The following is a 13,508-nucleotide window of genomic DNA, read 5'->3' as shown; positions in this document are numbered from 1 at the left end:
GTCCTACAGGGACATAAAAAATCACTATCGTCTGGAACGGGCCCGTCCCCCCCCCTCCCCCCGCTCACCCGTCACACAACAAGAGGCAATCCGTCGTATGGCGGCTACTTCAAACGAACTCATATCCAAACCCTGTTATGTATAGCTACTGCTATCCAGCGCAACATTCGGATAAATGCCATAAATGTAAAGAAAGGGCAGATCTAGCACATATGCTATGGGCCTGCCCGTAGGCGGCTATACCCGCGCGCAGAATCACTCAGGCGGAGCAATAGGAGACCGTGCTGATCAGCCACGACCCAGCGGATCAAGTCTGGGCCGTCCAGCTGGCCGAAGACGCTGCTAGAGCCCAAGGGCTCTTGGCCGACGCCTGGGATCACCAGCCTCTTCCAATAAAATTATTTCTCTCTCTCTCTCTCGAAGACTGTGCGACAAGGAACAGGACGCCCGGTGTCGCATACAAGATTTTTGAGCTGAGTGTCCCTCCCCATGCATTGGGGAGAGGAACTTTACGGTAAAGGTTGAATGGACCGTGAGCGCGCTGGGGGATCCAGACGCCGACTCCGAGCTGCGCGACTCACTGCAAAGGGGGTGCCAAGCCCTGCAGCACTTCAAAGAAGAGAATTAAGCACTCGGCGCGGTGGATTACCTTAATTGGCTTACGGCGCGTCTCATACATGACTACAATTTAAAACATCCCCCTCGCGAGGGGCACGATCAAATGCACAGCATTTCCGAGGGGGTGCGCCGGCAAGTCGTATCTCTTGATCGCGGGACCCGTGTCGCCATCTTTTGGAGGCGCGGGACAACTTGTGGCGCTTTCGAAACAAACGAGAAATGAGTGAAGGATATAAGGCGCGTTCGGTGCATCGAAATGTGTGTGGGTTTCGTGGCTCGGTCGGTAGGGCGCCGGGCACCTTGCGTTCCGCCCGCGGCGTCATGGGTTCGAAACCGGGCGCCGGAAACTGTTATTTTATTTCTTCCTGGCTGCGGACTACGACAAGGCGCGCATGCGGACTACGACAAGACGCGCATGCGGACTACGACAAGGCACGCCAACGCCGCGTGACATTGTGAGTTACTAAAATGCTATGCATTTAAAATCTACTGGAACGAGTCAGGCAGCGCAACAACGACGTCCGGCTGCAGAACCGTCGCCCAGTACCGCGAAACATCAGACCGCAAAAGAGGCATCGGTGAAACGTTCCGGAAGCGTGACAAACTGGAGAAAAAGATGCAAAGAACATAAATTCTTCCCTCCCAACTCTACCACTTGTGCACACGCGGTGCACGACGCTCCACAGCGAGGCACTTTGTGAGTGACCGGCGCTTCAACGTGACCCCAGTCACCCCTGAAGCGGGAATCGAGACGTCTTGTTCTTGGTTGTTACGTTTGGTTGGAGGGGGCGATATTATTTCCTCAGCTACTGGGAAAAGGCCCGTCCGTCTATCGTGCGTGCGGCCGGTTGTTTTCTTTCGGCGTCGCGCTCGCAAGTACCGCACTCGTCATGTCTGGTCGCGGCAAGGGCCTCGGGGCTGCGCCGTCGTTGTGTGCTGTGTTTGCAGTGTTGTGTGTTCACACTTTTCTTCCCAGCTCGGATACACCACGCCACAGCCATCCAGGGTGAGTCGTGAGATTTCTTTGTTCACCGGGCGCGTGTTTTAGGTAGGAGTGAATTCTCTGTGCCTTCGCGTTCGCCATGGCAGCTCAGGATGCACGGCTTAGGCCTTTCACGTTCTACGCTCGACTCCCGAAAGGGGTGACGAACGTGGAGCTGACGAAGATCCTTGTCCAAGTGTTCTCGAGGCAGGAGCTTGCAGGCGTGCAGGAGTTTGGAGCAGGCAGGTTCGAAATCTTTTTCAAAAGCAAGAGTGCAGTCGAACGTTTCCTGAACAACCCTGTCGTCCCTGTTCGTGATCAGGAAGTTCGGTTCGACTACCGCGGGTCGCAGGCAAAGGTGATTAGGGTGTTGCACTACCCAAACGACCAGCCGGACGAGTCTTTGTGCCGTGCTCTCGGGTCGTTTGGGCAGGTCCACAGCTGCTTCAAGGAAAGTGTGTCGGGTTTCCCGGGCGTCTGGTCAGGTGTGCGTAGGATGCGCTTGGATATGAGCAGGGCAGTCCCGAACTTGGTAGCTGTAGGCGGATTCACAGTGCAGCGTGAGTACGATGGTGTTGTGCGCCTCTGCATCCGCTGTGGCCTTCCCGGCCACTACGCGGCTGCGTGCACGACGGCCAAGTGCAAACGCTGCGATCGGTTTGGCCACGAGCAGTGTGAGGAGCCCTGCACTAAGTGTGCTGGCGACCACGCTGTCTCAGAGTGCACTTTTCGCTCTTTTGCGATGGAGACTCGGCAGCCGCCGCGTCCCGCGGGAGCGGCCGGCACTCCAGTAACTTCTATACAGCAGGATAGCTTTAGCTCCATCCAAGGTAGTGGCGCAGGGTGCATGGAGTCCGAGGGGGACGGCGGGCGTGCCCAACCTCTGCGGTCAGTGCGGGAAGAGCAGTTGGCAGCCGCCCCTCTAGAACAATCGGTACCTGCTGTTGCTGCGGCGACAGAGGAGCAAGCCGAAGAAGGTGGTGGCTGAGACGATGCAATCCGTCGAAGAGGCACCGCAACAGGCCAGGCGAAAGAGGCCACGCCACAAGAGGAAGTCGCACAACCTCGTGGCAGACACGAGTGCGAACGACGGCTCAGAAGGCGAGCTATATCTCGAAGCTCGCGAGGCACCCCCGCGGAAAAACGAGCCGCTGTGGACGGCATTGAGTCCTCGGGGGACGAGGGGAGCAGCAGCTCTGAGGAGATGTCTGCTGACTCTTCCTCCTCGGTAAGCGAGGATGCAGTTGAGGATCCAGTGAGCCCTGAGTCCAGCTCACATTAGTCTGCTAGCGGACTAAGCATGAACCAACCGGTGGTCAAACCGATGGCTCTCGAGCTGCGCCGCGCCCCGCGGAGCAGAGATGACGAATGGCTGACTTGAAGAAGAACCTGGCAAAATGACACTGGCACTCCTACGTCCAGGAAAAAAAAAAAAAGGACCGTTGCTCTAAAAAAAAAAAAAAGACGCACAGCACCCCGGGGAACCTTACCTGAGCACCGTAGTTGAATGATGATGGTTGGATGAGTTTTTGACTGCTCTTGGGCGAGCACCTCCATGAGACCCCCCCTCCATCTGGCAATGGTAAGGTTGATTCATCCAGGAGTTGTCTTGAGCTAGTCGACTGCACAACGACGTCAATGAAATCGTTGTCACCAACATATCGGGATGGGCGCGACCGAACGGTTGTGAGCCAGCGTGTAGCGCTGATACACTCAGGCCCGTGCGAATCTGATATTTTACTCAAAGCGTTCCTTCTTTATCGCTTCGTAACCTCCTCCTCCGATTGATTGATTGATTGTAGGGTTTAACGCACCGACGCAACGCAGACGATGAGGCGCGCCGTAGTGGAGGGCTCCGGATTAATTTTGACCACCTGGGGTCCGAAATCTCGTACACACGGGCGTTTTTGCTTTTCGCCTCCATCAGAAAAGCGGCCGCCGCGGCCGGGAATCGAACCCGCGACCTTGTGCTCAGCAGCGCAACGCCTTAGCCACTGAGCCACCAAGGCGGGTCTCCTACGATTCGGATTTCCTCCATCGGCTGGTGGCTGCTTCACTGGTAAGCCCGAACATCACATTTTATACTCTGTTCATTTTCCCAAGACGCCAATATCAATTAACTTATTTGCAAATGTGTGATGGAACATTTTTTTTTACAACGTACGAAAGGAAATGACGACATCGCCGCCGACAAACATCCACAAGACCAGCCGTGCACTGGTCGCGTAGGCGACTCGTGTACGGCCAGTCGTCTCTTTCCCCGCTAAATGTCCCCTTTCTATCTGCTTCCATTCTGAGAAACCAGATAACTATTGAAATAAAGAGGCTAGACAATGTATATATTCAAACGGAGTCTGAAATGCTCACCTAGAGAAATTTCCAGCATGCAGTTGCTGCCACAGAGGCTGCCTTTAGTGACAAACCACTAGGCGCAGGCGGTTTTTCCGGATTGCAGGGGCGGTCATTTTCTTCGACATTTTATACCACTCACGCTTCCGCGTATTAGCCTTCACTTTTCCCCTACCCCACTTAGGTTTTGGCGCATTACACCCTGTCTTGTCGCAAATAGCTCTTGGCCACTTCTTTCTCGGCTGCTAACGGTGTTTTCGTGCTCACGAGCGACACACCACGATGCTCCTTACTGTTAAAATTTTTATCGATGCCTGAAAAGGTCGGTGTTGTGTATTCGAAACCTGCATCCGAGTCGGCGTCTGGGGTTCTCTAAACCAAGCTCGTGTACTAACACACGGCTTCTTATCTTTCTGCTTACTTTTCTGATATATTGCCAGTTCTTTATAAATAACTACACATCAATTATCATGTGGCTTCATCGCACGTTGCATATTATGCATGCTTGCCCACACATTCAGTATCTGTGAAGTTTTTTTTTTTTTTTGCATTGGTATCTAAATGAGATTTGTCGAGACCAATCGTTCTTGTCGCGCGACGAGAGCGATGTCGAGCGACAGAAATAGCTTTTGGTAGCTCCAGTCGCAAGTGTGAACCAGCCTTAATATGGTAACAATAGAATACATTAATATTATTGATAATAACAATAAAACTAGTTTTATTATTAATAATTGTTTTGTATATGTGAAGGGGTGACAGATTTTCTGGGCCCCGGGTGCAAGTTTACCCAGCAACGCCACTGGTTTCAGGCTCTCAATTGCATGCCTAACCTGGCTTAACTTCCTTTCCTTCAGCTCCACCCTGGTAGCTGGTACGCATGGAGGAAAGAAATGCTGGTACTTCGTGCGCATATCTACTTTCAGCTTTCAGCCGGGTGGCACGAATGTCGAAGTTTCGTCCGGCCCCTCCCGGCAGCGGCAGTCTTCCAGGCGAACTACGAAAACACAATACATGCGTACCTTTCGTCACGATGACTATACCGATCAAGACAATAAATGAGTTCGCACCTTTCTTTAAAATTCTGTCATTTCAACTTTGCTGGCCATTCACCTCCAGAGTCGGCAAAGGATGCGGACGCTCGTTGCGTGACATTTTGAGCCTAACTTAGCTGATTGAGGCATGTTTTATCTCTAACGCGATCGCAGAATAACCAGGTAAGTGCCGTCACTGATATCTGTGTTAAACAAAATTATTTGTACAAAGCATGCGCTCAAACCATGGCTCAAGGCTATGCCACGCTATGCTCAAACGAACGCGCGACTTCCTAAAAAAAATCATCTTTGCCGCCGCTAGCGCCACAGCCAGGATGCGTGCATTCGTCTTGCAGCAGCATCGAACGATTCAAATTATTTACACAAAAAAGCTGCTGCTTTTTATTTTAGCGTAGGCACACCTAGAACGTAGTTAAACGAACGCAAAATATATGTAATTTTGCCCGAACGGTTAGGCCTTCCAGCATTTTCGAACACGCGCTACGTCATCTGTGACGTCAATGCAACCGCGTGCAAATCAAATATGGTGCCTGTCAAGAAGAAGTAGCGGACGGCAGTTGCATTGTCACGGCCCTCGGCTTGCAGTCAGCGGACGCCCAGCTCCCTGAAATGTCCAAGCTGATGAGCAAGATGATCCTGCGCAGCCTGCTTCTCCGCCTGCGGTCCCGCAGTGCGCCTTCGAAGCAATGCGAGCGCTGCTGCTGGAACTACTCCGGCTTCGCCGCGGCGGGTCACCACCACAAACTGCGGAGGTCCCTTCTTTGCGGAGCCAACTGCGAGCAGTTTCAATGCCACATGACCACTCGAGTGATCTGCGTGAAGACTTTGTCGACAAGCACCTGTCTCAGCTCCTGCCCCCAAACGTCCTGCGGCCCGGCGTGCGCCGAGAGCGATGACAAGATTCATGTGCCTCTCGAGAAGCTCCAGGGCCGTATGCTACTGTCGTTCCTTTGCAAACTTTGCTCGACTCGAGTCACCAAGCTGATTTCCAAGGTTTCGTACGAGAAGGGTGTTGTCATCGTCAAGTGCCACGGCTGCAGCAAGCATCACCTCATTGCTGACAACCTGGGCTGGTTCCCGGACCTTGAAGGGAAGAGGTAACTAATTACAGCGTGTCTTTTGTTAAATTTTAATGGCTGGCTAGCGCAGTGAGTTGAGCGAGGAAGCAGCGGTGTAATTAATACCTGTGTGTGACAGCTCATTTTGCGCGTAGTTGGCCTGACTTGTCAGACGTTTGAGAACGGACGTAGCGGACCAGAACGTGGCAATAGCAATATATTGTCGCCTTCTGATCCCCTGCGCGCTTGAGTCAGTGGGCATCACATAGCATTGTCATAAAGCAGCCCCTAATAAAGGCGGCAATATCGGTAGGCCTAGAACGACCGGTGAAAGTACAAAGCGGCTTCTATTGTTTCGCAGACCCCCCCCCCCCCCCCCTCTCCATTTTTTCTTCGCTGCCTGTGTGTGTGACTCACTGTGGCGTCGTCTTTCAGGAACATTGAAGAAATCCTGGCGTCGAAGGGCGAAGCCGTTCGTAAAGCGCTGCTGAAGAACGAGATCCTGGAAGTGACCGTTCCTGATCGCTAAACCCGCGCTGGCTACCCGAGATTATGATGCGAGAACTACGAGTCAAAATTTTCGTAAATCAAAAGTGAAGATTTGCGAGTTAGTCAGTACTTTGGCTTACGGTGCTATTAACGGTTCTCGGCATCCATTTACTCAAGTATTCTTGGCTACTGGCGTTGCTTTCGTAGCGCAGGCGTCCGGTGTTACCGAAAAATTGTCACGTTTTGATGGCATCATGTATTTGTTAGGACTTTTTGATCATATATTTGTTAGGACTTTTTGCCACACGCAGTGTTTGTCTAGAATGCTTACAATACGCACCATTGTATAAGACGCAGCATTTTTGTGCAGACTAAATTGCTTTGGCTTGAGCCTCGTACTTATACTGCCCCAGGAAGTCGTGCGTATTCGTTTGACGAAATAGTTTTTATGAAGGCTAAAATGTCCTAGTAATAAAAACAAAAGCCTCGTACTTATGCTGCCTGAGGAATTCATGCATATTTGTTTTCCAGCAGAACATATTTTGTAAACGTTTTTATATTTCTGGAATAAAGGTTTGCAATCAGTAAGTTCTGGTGTACCATATTCCTTATTATCCATGAGGCACTCGTTCCTTTCAAGGTGCAGTTCATTTGTGCACGCTGAGCCCAGTATTGCCCCCATTTGGGCTGCCCATGCTCGTTCATGTGCAGGCGTTGGAAGTGAAATAAATAAAAATTGGAAGCTCACTTTCACATTGTTTGAAATGGCTGCCTCTTCATGGGGGTGGGTGCATTGCAAAGGCTGTTATTTCAGTGGCCATAGCGGCGTGCGGGGCAGCTGGAAGTTAGTCTACGTTAATTGCGACGTGGACGTAACTGCAGTGATGCTTGCAGACTTCCAACACTGGGAATTCGGTAAAAGGTTGGCGGATCGGGAACGATGTAAATGAAGGACAGTGCGTGACGACTAAGGAGATTTATTATCGGCCACTTGTTTCTGCACCACATGTGAAGGTGTTGCCTCAAGTCTCTTATGAAGTGACTTCAGTGTGCTCGTGGCCGCATGTGTGTGCCCACAATCGAAGTTACATGCACATTGAAGAGTGCTCCCTCCCCTGCTGAACAGAACGTTTTGTGCAGCTTCTGTTAGGTTGAACTTCGCTCAATTCAGGCTCTCCGCACACCCCAAGGGATTCAAATTAGTTTTGTGCCTTTTATAATGGATGCAGCTCAACTACAGTGGCCTGAAAATGCTTTACAGCACATGCTATTCTTACAGCTTTGCATACGGGTGAAGCCCTCTATGTTCCTTGAATGGAACAGATCGTTCTATTTAAGTATATTCAAGGTGAAGCGAACAAGAGTCGGGGCAGAAGAGAACACCTTGCAGTCTCCCCGGTTGTTTCATGCACTTGACCTTGAATACAGGATGAGCGGAACGTCCTAGCCAAAGCGTTCCCAAACCGCTTTGGATGAGGAGAGCTTGCAACACCAGGATGGGTTCTTTTGATGGTTCCGGATGAGAAGCACTTGTCTGCAGATTAGATGGTGTGTTGCCCACCAGATGGAAACACTTACTGTATTTCTTTTTCATCTGTGGCAGGAGCACAGTTTTCGAGTGAACACAGGGCATCTGGTGACAGCAACGCATGCATAGCTGGCTCATCAACCCAAACAAGAAGCTTTTCATCTTTGTCATCTTCTTCCAGTGAAGATTATTCGTTTATCTTGTGTCCAGAATTGAAGAAGACAGCGATGACGCTGAATTGAAGTTTGGTGATAAGGGCATCCCTGAATCATTATGAAGAGCATGTCTGCATCATTTTCTGCTTTGTAGCAACACAGCCCTGAAGCTTTGCACGTGAAATAGCTAAAAGTGGATTAGACTACACAAGTGAGGGAGGAGTACACAATTGTTTTCTTTGTTGTTTAAATTTTTATCAGCAGGAGGCAGCTGCTTTCCTATATAATGTACAAACTGTGCTGTGTTGATTCGACTTGGTATGTGGGGTAAAAATTTCTTGATCATGGAATATTGATTGATTTATTGATTGTAAGGTTTAATGCACCGACGCTATAAAGGCGATGAGGCCCGCCATAGTGGAGGGCTCCGGATTAATTTTTACCACCTGCGGGTCTTCAACGTGCGCCGAAATCTCGTACACATGGGCGTTTTTGCTTTTCGCCTCCATCAGAAAAGCGGCTGCCACGGCCGGGAATCGAACCCACAACCTCGTGCTCTGCAGCGCAACGCCTTAGCCACTGAGCCGCCGCAGCGGGTGTTGATCATAGAGAGTTGAATTCGGTACAGTGCAATTCAAAATCAGCAATAATAATAAAAAAAAAATACAGGCACTTTCGGCAAGAACAAAAAAAACTAAAGGGGGTACGGTGGTTTTCAAAACAATTTGAACTTCAATTCCAATTTTAAAGTCAACTGTGTGAAACTTGTCAGTCTTGCAGCTTTTTTTCCAGATTTCCCATATGCAATTGTTTTTTTCAGAATTGACCCATTTTTGGTGGAACAATAAACAAAACAGTGGTGGTCATAGAACTGTATGCTTTGTATTTTTCAATGCTATGAACCCTGGTGAATGCAATAATTGAAGCGTTTTTTTTATTTATGCACGACTTGGAACTAATTCATAATCTAATTAAGCTTTGGTGGCACCAGTAGCAAGGAACCATTTCGAACACCCATTTCAAACACTAAAGTTTAATAAGCTGTAAACTTAGTTCCGAGCGATGCATAAAAAAACTGCTTCAATTATTGCATTCACTAGGGTTCCCAGTATTGGAAAATACAAAGGTTAGTTTTATGACCTACACTGTTTTGTTTATTGTTCCACCACTGAAAAAATATGGCATTTTTAAATCCGAAAAAAAAAAAAAAAACAGCAAGACTGACGAGTTTCACAGGTTTACTTGGAAATTGAAAGAAATTGTTTCAAGACCGGTGTCCCCCCCTTAAGGGGCTCACTTTCCCAACAGTCAACCATAGCTCCGCGTGTCTAAGGAAGGGACAGGGAATGCCTTTCATAAAACCATACTACCACTTATGCAGCAACTTCATTCAAGGGCCTGCCATCAAGTACTACTTGGCTTACATTTTGGTGTGCACAAGGGTTATGGCCAGTTCAAAATGCAGGGACACTGCTGCTGCTTACTGTGCCCTACCTTGCTAGGCACTAGCGAGTGCATGTGCAATAAGGTCTCCCCGAGTGACGCCTAGTTGGCAAAGCTAATGTCCCGCACCTGGGCCGGAACCCAGCCACTGCACCAGTGCACCCAAGTTTGTGCAGAAATCTTGGCAGCTGGCAGTTGCACAGCTGAATCCCAGCAGGTGATGGCTCACAATTTCATCCATAATTTTAACACACACCTCCCTTTAATCACTTCCTCTACTTCCCCTGTTTTTTGGTGACATAGTTCTGTGTCTTGGCAAACAAGCATTGTCAGCACTCAAACTCCCAATGTTACTTTCACCTACAAACTTCGGCCACCGACTACATCAAGAAGAATGAAATAACTATTTTCACAAGGATCCCCTAGTCCGGAGCTCCCGGGATAGCAGACAGGGCCGCCTCTGCGCGTTCAACGAGTGTCCTCTGCACTTCCGCGCTAGAGTCGGCCAGCCTTCTCCCCCATGAAGTGGGGGTAGGATTGGGTATGGGGGATGGGGGGAAGGTTAGGGTTCTGTGTACAGGGTAGTCCCCGCAGTTAGGACACTTGGGGGTGCCCGGTTATCGTTGGAATGGGTGTGCGACGTGTGCAGTAGGTAGCGTGTTTGTCTTAAATTTGCCTTAGTACAGCGACATTCCCGGCGATTGAGTGTTTTGTGTGGTGTGTGCTTTTGTCTGTTTTGACGGGCTGTCCATAGCAGATCTCTGGTGTTAACTGGTTCTTGAGGTCCTGGTCGCGTCCTACGCTCAAGTACCTTTGCGAGGACCCCCTGGTGGCACCTTGGAAGTGGCAAAGCAGGTACGTACTTGCGCAAGGGCAGACTCTCACAGACCCAAGGGCCATACACACACAGCAGCAGGAGTAGGCAAGCAGCGCAAGTTCACCAACGTCGCAAATGCGTGTAAAGCTGCTACTTGATGGCACAAGCAAACTCGTGGAGCAGAGAGGATAAATGCATTATTTGGGTACAGAACTTGGTGGTACACGAAAGTTTACTTTGTTCCACCACGTGCAAAGAACAACTTGCTCAAGTTCCAGCTTTCATAAAATGTTTATTTTTGGCAACACTTATGTCTAACATAAAGAGAGAGAGAGTAAACACAATGACACCTGTTTGCCTTAGTTTTGTCGCTTAGAAAAATTAAGCAAATTTTTAAACCCTCACACAAATGCTCTGCAAGCACAAAAAGCAGGAATGCACCACTCTGTCGGCAATTTGAAGGTTAAGACTCTCCTGCCAAGCATAGCACTGCCAGTTCTTAGGACCCCAACAACATTTGCCACAAACAAACAAAAAGGATTAGGAGAAGAGGAAACACCTTACTCGAAACTTGAGAAGCAACATAAAACTAACAAACAAAAAGTGCACTACCAGAGTTCGTTCAACTTAAGGTAAAATTTACATTTTGGGCTGTGTCCAGCAAGTGTTGCCTGCTGGTGCCCTTGCCCTAGGTCACCAACATCATTGACAATTTTTTTCTACGTGATGCAACAGAAGCATACAAACAAAGAAGGTGAATGGCATAGGATCCCAGCATTTAAATAACCACACCAGAGGAGAGAAAGTGCAAGTTAAAATGCGCTCAATGCCCCTCCATTCTTTAAAGTGCAATGCCAACAGCAAATTCAAAGGGTAACTTGGGAGCTTGCAAGTGTGTCTACTTTAGTAAAGGCTGCTATATGTGCTCATTTAGATACAGCAACCAACATATGGGTTAGGCCATGGTTGGCCGATTTCTGCTTCAAACAATTGAAAGGTGAACTTGCAGCTTTTTTTCCCCCCCTCCCATCAAGGCAGACCTAATAGTACGTGTGGCAATGGCAGGCAGGACAGATCAGAACACAGGCTATGAGTCACAATAGATTTTTCACTATTGCCATTATTTGTCTAGGGCACAACTAGGCAGCTTTAAAAGGCAAACCCTTCAATGCCCGTGTATTATATGTGGATGAAGTGAATAAATGTGCCCTGTTGAATAAATGTGCCCAAAGAAGTGATCCTGAAAGTGACTGTCCAATCATGCGTGGTAGCTGTCTTTGCCTGCTATACCATATGCTACATAGCATGGGCAGTGCTGTCCAGAAATTTCACTATTGTGGCAAGGGTGGAAAAGAAGTTGTCCAGAGAGGGCAAAACAGGGCAGGCATCTTTTTCTTTGGGTTTGCTCCCATGCTCAGAGGTACTGATGGGGCCCCTTCCCAGGCATAACAAGCGACAGCAGTAACAAAGGTTGGTTTTTCCCAGCACTACATGCAAGGTGCACGGTCTCCCACAAAGGCTCCTCCCACCAATTCCAGAGAAGTGGGCGCGTGACAGACAGTCTCATTTACTCGCACACCACCTCTTCCAGAGGCCAGGGCCCCCCTAGCTAGGGGTCTGCGCTGTAGTAGAACTTGTGGGCGTTGGGGAAGCGCTCAGGCCGGAAGTCCGGGTCGGCGGAGAGCCGCTCGCGGAGGGCCTGGCGCAGCTGCAGCTTGTGGGCCGCCTGCAGGGCCGGGTTCTGGCGTGCCTCGGCCAGGAAGCTCTCCATGCCCCCCCGGGGGGCCCGCACGCCTGCCCGCTGCACCGCTCGCTGCAGTGCTTCTGTCAGGGAGCCCGGACCCGCTCCGGCCGAGCCGCCCGCACTGCCGCCGCCGTTCATCATCTGCAACACCCGCACGCACGGAACATTGCCTCGGTTCAAAATGCCACACACTCGCCTCCACCTTGTGGTGCAAGATATACGTGCGGACAGAGCGGCTCAAACTGAAAGGTCATCTGGGGGTGGAACTCCCAACTTCGCAGTGTCCTAGACTTCACGTGGCTCCACCAAGTGCGGTACTCACGACCGTCTGAAGCAAGGTCGTTAACAGGCAACAGGCAGCATGCATGTAAAGCAATGTTATTTGTCTAAACGTGAGCTCACACAATGTGAGCTCAATGTGTGAGCTTACCTGCATTTTTAAAACAGCTGCAAGAGTGTGAACATCAGAAGTTACCCTAGACCCACGCCCAAGCTCCCCTGAACATTGGGCGCCACCGCAGACTTTGATGTTGCTTTGTCTCTGCTGCTTCGTATATCAACTTACACAAGTTGCACAGCGTCCTTTACAACAAAGACACATCAGTGTGCTTGCTGCTAGTATCATCCATTCCAGCTTCAGCTACGTTCCTTGCTGTATTCCGTGGGGAGTTCTGCCAGTGGATGCTTCCTTCTTACTGGTGCCAAGACTGAGTGCTAGGGTGCGGTACTCGACAAGAAAATCGACAGCTCTGGATCGTTTGCGAGCGCGCACCTCTTGAACATTGAGTAGCAAGCGTTTCCCCTCCAAGCTACAAAAAGTACCATTTTGCGCAACCGCGTGCTCAAAGAAATGCCAATGTCTGTCAAAGGCTGGTCTTTGCAGGAGATTGCTGCAGCACCCACATTTATTCATTTAGAATCACAGAGAACGATAAATACTGTCACTTTTTCTTGCCAAGTGAACCCTTTAAGAAGCATCTGCACCTCATTTTTATCGTTGCACAAGCATGAAATCTCACTTGTGAGAGTATTCAAAGACTACTGTGGCACACACTCACCTCAGTTTAATGCTGGGAGTGTTCGGATAAGGACAGCTAAAGTGGTGTCATAACCATTTTTTGTTTCAAACGGTTGCATAGAATATTGTATCCTCACCAAGGCCCTGACGGTACCTTAGCGAGAAACACCACTGAACTAAAAAAAAAATATTAGGACACAACTGGGCAAGGCTACTTCACAGTGTGCCCAGTGTGGCAACCTCGGTGGCCCGTAA

The 13,508-nt window shown here is 49.7% G+C and overlaps 2 protein-coding genes across 6 annotated transcripts in view; one reads left to right on the top strand and one right to left on the bottom strand.

The window, feature by feature from the left end:
- Positions 1-5,500: 5,500 nt before the first annotated feature.
- LOC144150529 (uncharacterized) lies at positions 5,501-7,136 on the top strand. Its single transcript, XM_077682160.1, has 2 exons — positions 5,501-6,098; positions 6,495-7,136. Exons 1-2 carry the CDS (start codon positions 5,611-5,613, stop codon positions 6,586-6,588), a joined length of 582 nt encoding a protein of 193 aa, XP_077538286.1. The 5' UTR covers positions 5,501-5,610; the 3' UTR covers positions 6,589-7,136.
- Positions 7,137-10,763: 3,627 nt separating this feature from the next.
- The window catches only part of LOC144150472 (large proline-rich protein BAG6), a 117,915-nt gene continuing 115,170 nt past the window's right edge, over positions 10,764-13,508 (bottom strand). For all 5 annotated transcript variants that reach the window (XM_077682155.1, XM_077682156.1, XM_077682157.1 and 2 more), the window contains one exon: positions 10,764-12,376. In XM_077682155.1, the coding sequence (XP_077538281.1) occupies positions 12,101-12,376 (276 nt within the window). In that variant the 3' untranslated portion in view covers positions 10,764-12,100. The remainder of the gene's footprint in view (positions 12,377-13,508) is intronic.

The sequence above is a fragment of the Haemaphysalis longicornis genome, unplaced genomic scaffold (assembly GCF_048455015.1).
Source record: "Haemaphysalis longicornis isolate Haplotype H1 unplaced genomic scaffold, Haemaphysalis longicornis Haplotype H1 scaffold_1, whole genome shotgun sequence".
Classification (NCBI taxonomy): Eukaryota; Metazoa; Arthropoda; class Arachnida; order Ixodida; family Ixodidae; genus Haemaphysalis; species Haemaphysalis longicornis.
Note: the sequence above shows the minus strand (reverse complement) of the source record. Positions and strands in the feature narration are given on the sequence as shown.

What these genes read in the sequence shown, in the direction of transcription:
- LOC144150529 (XM_077682160.1), top strand. Translation starts at nt 5,611, where the DNA reads ATGTCCAAGCTGATGAGCAAGATGATCCTGCGCAGCCTGCTTCTCCGC. An exon ending in CCGGACCTTGAAGGGAAGAG is followed by an intron (nt 6,099 to 6,494) that starts GTAACTAATTAC and finishes GTCGTCTTTCAG; the next exon opens with GAACATTGAAGAAATCCTGG.